This window comes from Myotis davidii, unplaced genomic scaffold, assembly GCF_000327345.1.
Source record: "Myotis davidii unplaced genomic scaffold, ASM32734v1 scaffold168, whole genome shotgun sequence".
NCBI classification, from domain to species: domain Eukaryota; kingdom Metazoa; phylum Chordata; class Mammalia; order Chiroptera; family Vespertilionidae; genus Myotis; species Myotis davidii.
Window position 1 is genome coordinate 5,792,063 of NW_006383016.1, and position 5,971 is coordinate 5,798,033.

At 44.5% G+C, this 5,971-nt stretch overlaps 1 protein-coding gene across 1 annotated transcript in view; it reads right to left on the minus strand.

The window, feature by feature from the left end:
- The window catches only part of DNAH11 (dynein, axonemal, heavy chain 11), a 198,265-nt gene that overhangs the window by 31,825 nt on the left and 160,469 nt on the right, over positions 1–5,971 (minus strand). The window contains exons 66-67 of the mRNA XM_015558132.1: positions 1,297–1,501; positions 2–103 (exon numbers count right to left, since the gene is read on the minus strand). Of these exons, the coding sequence (XP_015413618.1) occupies positions 2–103; positions 1,297–1,501 (307 nt within the window). The remainder of the gene's footprint in view (position 1; positions 104–1,296; positions 1,502–5,971) is intronic.

A 5,971-nucleotide genomic window follows, 5' to 3' on the forward strand; every position in this document is an offset into this window, starting at 1 on the left:
CGCCCAGGAAGCCGCCCTGGGCCGCCGACAGGCGCAGCAGGAGGTCGCCCTCCAGGGCCGCCAGCTCTATCTTACCGTAGTTCTGGCGCTTCCTCAGGAGCAGCTACCACCGGCCGGGAGAAGCAGAAGAAATGGGGGTTAAATTCCTGTTTTTAAGCAGAGTTTCCTTACTCATCCACCTCATGGACTCCTTTCGAATGAAACACACTTCACATTACAACACGCTGATAGCAACGTTTAACGATTCTTGCGAAAAGCGTCAGAAGGGGTTGTGCTCCAGGGTCCAGAGTGTGAACATTTGTCATCATCGCTCGGCACCATGAACCGGCGCTGCTGTTTCAGGAACCACCACTGGAGAACCAATGGTTTATACCAGGAGTAGCAGCTTTCTCCAAAAAGGGTCAGATGGGAAATACTCTTGGCTTTTAGGCCAAGCAGTCTCTGTTGCTGTTACCTAACTCTACAACAGCCTTCTTCCTATGTTTATAATCTCACTCTGGTTTTCTTGTTGTCTGTATTCGACACTGAATTTAATTATTTCTCTCTCATTCAGTGCACTTAAAACCATAAATTTTCCTTTAAATGTTAGTCATAACCGAAGATAAATCTCTTAAATTTTTTCTTTATTTTTTTTTGGGGGGCGGGGAGGAGGTATTAATCCTCACCTAAGGACATTTTTTTTCCATTGTTTTTCAGACAGAGTGGAAGGGAGGGAGAGTGAGAAAGAGAGGGAGAAACATCAATGTGAGAGAAATACATCGACTAGTTGCCTTTCACACATGCCCTGGCCGGGGGTGGGGAGCAAGCCCCAAACCCAGGTATGTGCCCTTAACCAGGAATCAAACTTGTGACCCATCAGTGCTAGGGCCAATGCTCTAACCACTGAGAACACTGGCCAGGGTAAGCCCCTTAAATTTTCCAACCTTACTCCTTTACTCCCCTTTTTGCTCTCTGGCCCTGGCTGAATTGGCTATGATCACCCATCTGCAAAGGCACGTGCCCGCAGCAACACAGGCCTCTGCTTCCCAAGACTCTCATGCCTCTGCCTGTCCCAGTCACCGGCAGCAAACTAGACCTGGAGCCAGCCCTCCTCCTCCCTGGGCACAACCCTAACTGCCTCCTTCATCAGAAGTCCCCCTCAATTTCTGCTACTGTTCACACATACCCTCTTTTTTCTCAATTAGATTGTAAGATCCTGGAGGGCAGGGCTCCTGCCTAACCTTCGTGTGTCCAGCAGTATAATTTGTGTAAAGCAGGTGCTGAATAAGTGTTGGTGGATGATTTCATATTTTTTACCTTAAGTTTCTCCAAATCCGGCCTTTCGATACTGACCACCTCTGCCAGCAGCTGGGCTTCCAGACCGTCTTCTGTGACCGTGAAGTTGAGCAGGGTTGTCTGAGCTTGCAATTCTGGCTTATAGTGAGGATTGGCCAGTTTTGTGTGAAGGAGGAGACGGAAGTTCTCGTGAAATTCACATTCTTTGTCTCCAATCCTGATATACCTAAAGGGGGCAGAACGGACATTCAGGACCGTCCCCGGGACCTGGATGGATATCAAAGTATCATTCCAACCCTGCACGCTGGCCATGTCGGGGCCTTAGGACCAGGCGGTTCAGGGTTTTTCTGCTACTCTGCTTCCCTAAAGTAAAAAAAAAAGAATAGGAATTATTCACTGAACCTCTATGTACTTACGTTTCCTCATATGCAAAACGGCAGTAACAGCAGTATTCACCTAACAATTAAATACAATAAATTACAGAAAGGACCTACACCAACAAAAATGTTAGCTTCTATTATTATAATCACTGTGATTAACCTTGTCTTAAACATTGCTAGTCTTTAAGGGTAAAATGAGTATGTACGCGTTTGTATACATCTGTGTACAGGTATATTTAAAATTTACATGTATGAAACATGCATGTATACTTCAAATTGCCTTCCAATACTTGGAACTGGGTCAAGGACAAAGGTGAAGAAGCCTCCGTGTGGGATGCACGGCGCCTCCTCCTCCTGCTCCATCTCGCGCAGGCGCGGGCCCCCTGCAACCAGGCTTCTGTTGTGTATCCCTGTGCCCCTGGCCAAGGGCACCAGCGGCGGGCACCTCATCCACTCTCTTCCAATCACAGTGCCCTTCACTGGGACTGGGGTTCGGGACAGAGAGAAGGGAGAGTTGGAACTGGAACCTAAACGCTTGTGTTGAAGTCAGTCTGTCCTCCTGGTGAACCGAGCAGCACAGACAGACATGCCTGGTTTCCCAAAGGAGGAGGATTAACCAACATGCGGATGGAGGAGCAAAGCAAAGGGGCGTGCTCTGGGTCTCCCAGGTTTCCAGGTCCCCCCCTTCCCTGAAGCCTGGCTGCATTGGCACTTCCGTTGCCATGACACCCTGCAGCCTTGGAACAGGCTCTCTGTGGAGCCTGAGCTGGATGGAGGTGGCTGGTGTGATTGCAAGCGAAACACTGAATGAATGCAGCCTCTCCCTAAGGGCGGGCCTGGTTTTTCCCTTTCTCAGATGCTGGGAATTGTGAGGACTTGGTCACCTGGCTCCATTCCCCTGTGGGTTCATTTATTTACTTGGTTAATAAATAAATAAATATGTACAAAACACCTACAATGGGACAGATCAAAGGTCTGCCCAATTAAAAGATTGGAAAAATGTCCATTCAGATCCTTTGCAAATGGCCAATAAACACCTGAAAAGATGCTCAACATCATTAATCATCAAGAAAATGCAAATCAAAGCCACAGTGAGGTACCACGACATACCTACTAGATGGCTTTAGTAAAAACCACCGGCAATAACAAGTGTGCAATGAGAACCCTCATCAACTGCAGGTGGGAATGTTTTCCACTTTGGAAAACAGTATTAGCAGTTTCTCAGAATTTTAAACATAGAGTTATCATTTAGCTCAGCCATTCTACTTCTAGGTAGAGACTCAAAAAAGTGGAAAACATATGTCCACGTAGAATTTGTACACAAATGGGTACAACAGCATTATTCATAATAGCCAAAGGGTAGACACAACCCAAATGTCTCATGGATGAATAAACTGTGGTATATCTAAACAATGGAATCTTATTCAGCCATAAAAAAGGAAGTATGATACATGCTACAACATGGATGAGCCTTGAAAACATTATGCCAAGTGAAAGAAGCCCATCACAGAAGACCACATATTATATGATTCTATTAATAGGAAATAACCAGAATAGGCAAATCAAAGTAGGTTTGATTGCTTAGGAATTTCAATTCTAAAATTGACTGTGGTAATGGCTGCCCAATGCTGTGAATATAGTAAGAACCAAGGAGTTCTTCACTTTAAATGATATATGTATGTGAATTATACCTCGGTAACGATGCTGCCAAAAAAGAAAAAAAAAAGAGAACCACCTATTAAGAGGTCAACCACTAACATTTGGACTTTCTCGGTCTGGAAGGAAATCAGCCATGCTAACTGTAGCTTTTCAGATTTTATCAGTCTCCCAACCATAGCTTCTCAGAGGCTCATGCTTGACTTTTGAGCATATCGAGCTGTCTCACAGGATGGCCTTATTTGATAAAAACACATTTTTAGTTAACCTTCTTTTTGACTGAAGACATTTCCAACCATATCTACGTTGGGAACAGCATCCAATTTCTCCCATTACTTGAGTTTCCCTTTCCAAGGTTTTCCAAAATAGATCTCACAAGTCAATAAGCTTTGAGAAAATCTTCCTTTGCTGGCACCAGCCACCGTGTTACTGTGGGCCTAGGTGCCAAGCTTGGCATCAGTGGCTTCTCAAGGGAATCTTCAGAGTGAAAGTTTTGCAGTTACTGCCCGGGCTTCTCACACCGAAGCAATACCAGGGCTGATGCGTCACCACAGTAATAACACCCACGCTCTCACCCAACCCCCGGGCACAGCCTGTGCTCTTCTGATTACTGCTCCATCTAAGTTTCAATTCATTCCTCCCTTGGCAAGTGTCGCAGAAATGCCAGGTCTGTCACTACCATTCACGATTTCAGGTTGAATTTCCCCTCATTTGCTCAGGAATTTTCACCAGGTTTGAGTTCATACTTCATAAACTTCCTGTTTTAATCACGAATCCATATCCCCAGATGAAAAGAGAATTTAAACATTTTTACACTGGTCTGGGGGCAAAAGGTGAAGGGAAAAATAAAAACAAACAAACAAACAAACAAAAAAACCCTCATGGTCACAGAAAACAGTGTGGTGTTTACCAGAGGGGAAGAGGGTGGGAGGAGGTAGAAGGTAGAGGGGGGATATATGGTGATGGAAGGAGACTTGACTTGGGATGGTGAACATACAATATACAGATAATGTGATAGAAGTGTATACCTGAAGCCTATATAATTTTATTAACCAGTGTCACCCCAATAAATTCAATTTAAAAGAGGCCCAAAAAATCCCCCAAATAAACATTTAAGTTTAAATGAAGAACACTGAATAAATGAAGTCTAGAATTTTCATTATTGTTGTAAAGGGATAGCTCATTGTGGCAGGATTAGGAACTGCAGTGAGAAGTCAAACTAATTTTGAGATTTGTGTGGAGGATGTGTAAATATGAGAGAATCAAAACAAGCCCCCAGCAAGACAACTAACATTCCTGGAAGTCATAGGTGCTCAGGCCTCCGGGGAGAAACCCCTCTTGGATTGGGCCAGAGGGGAACTATTTTAGGCTTTGCGGGCCACATGCGTCTCTGCCATATATTCTTTGTTATTGACAACCCTTTGAAACAATTGTTAGCTCTTCCTAAGTTGTAGAAGTGTCTAATGACTATGCTGTACACCTAAAACTAATATATCGTATGTTGACTATAATTTTTTAAAAAGTTAAAAAAAAGAAATCAAAGATAAACAGCAGCAGCAAACCATTCTTAGCTCACAGGTCCTATCAGCAACGCTGTTTGCCATGTGCCACTCCAGAGGGTCACACCAGGTAGTGGCATCAGCGTAATCTCCTCTCAACGCAATAGCAGCTCATCTCCAAGGATTTCCCAGGATCACCAAGCTACAATTTTTCCCATCAGCCCCTACACACAACTGTGCTTCCCCTCCCTAGCCTTTCAGGAAAAAACACACCACAAAACAGGAGACTGGCCAACATAGATTATGAGGTTCGACAATTTTGCAGGTGACAAAGCCATTAACTGGTTAAACATGTACATAAGGAGACAGCTCCAGAAGGTGGCTCAGAGGGGACTCCAGGGCTCTCTAAATCCCTTTTGTGTGTCTACATATGCCCTGAAGCATTCACAGTTTGGGAACCAGAAATCTATCCAGTGGGTTTTCTCTGTGAGGAGAGAGTTAATTGGAAGGACTCTGCTAGGCTGATGGAAGAGATAAGGATGTCTGCTTGTAAAATTGGTTTTACATTTTGCTCTGAAACCTTCTTTTATAAGCTTAGATTTCCCAGGGATAGTAAATAATCCTCAGCTGGGGTATTTATGATCTATGAAAGGCAAGAACTACACAATGACTCGGTGGGCTTTATCACTGCTGCCAGGTTAATTTTTTGGTTAATCTCCAATCTGGGAAAATTAAATGGATGGCTAATGCTCTCTCAGGACTTGAAGGATCTGAACAGCGACTGAGTTAACCAGAGGGGTGGGGAAAGCCAACAGTCCTGGTGTTGTTTCTGTGAAAGACAGGAATCCAGAGGTCATGACTTCTACGCTGCAAAAGGCAGCTATGAGCTCTTGAACTTAAATCTTCAATGAGAAGCCACAACAAGGCGTGAAGAGCAGCATACAATGTAGAAGTGTGGCTCCTTTCCTAAATGAGTAGTTCTTAACACACTTTCCAGCCCCATGCCCTCCAGGAACAGGACACTGTATCACAGTGAGAGTGTGTGTGTGCCGAGGAAGGCGGCAGAAAACTTCCCTGAGGTGGGGAAGAAAGAAGTCACACAAGCCCAGAGAGTCCCAAACAAGGTGAACCCGAAAAGACCCACACCAAGACACATCATAA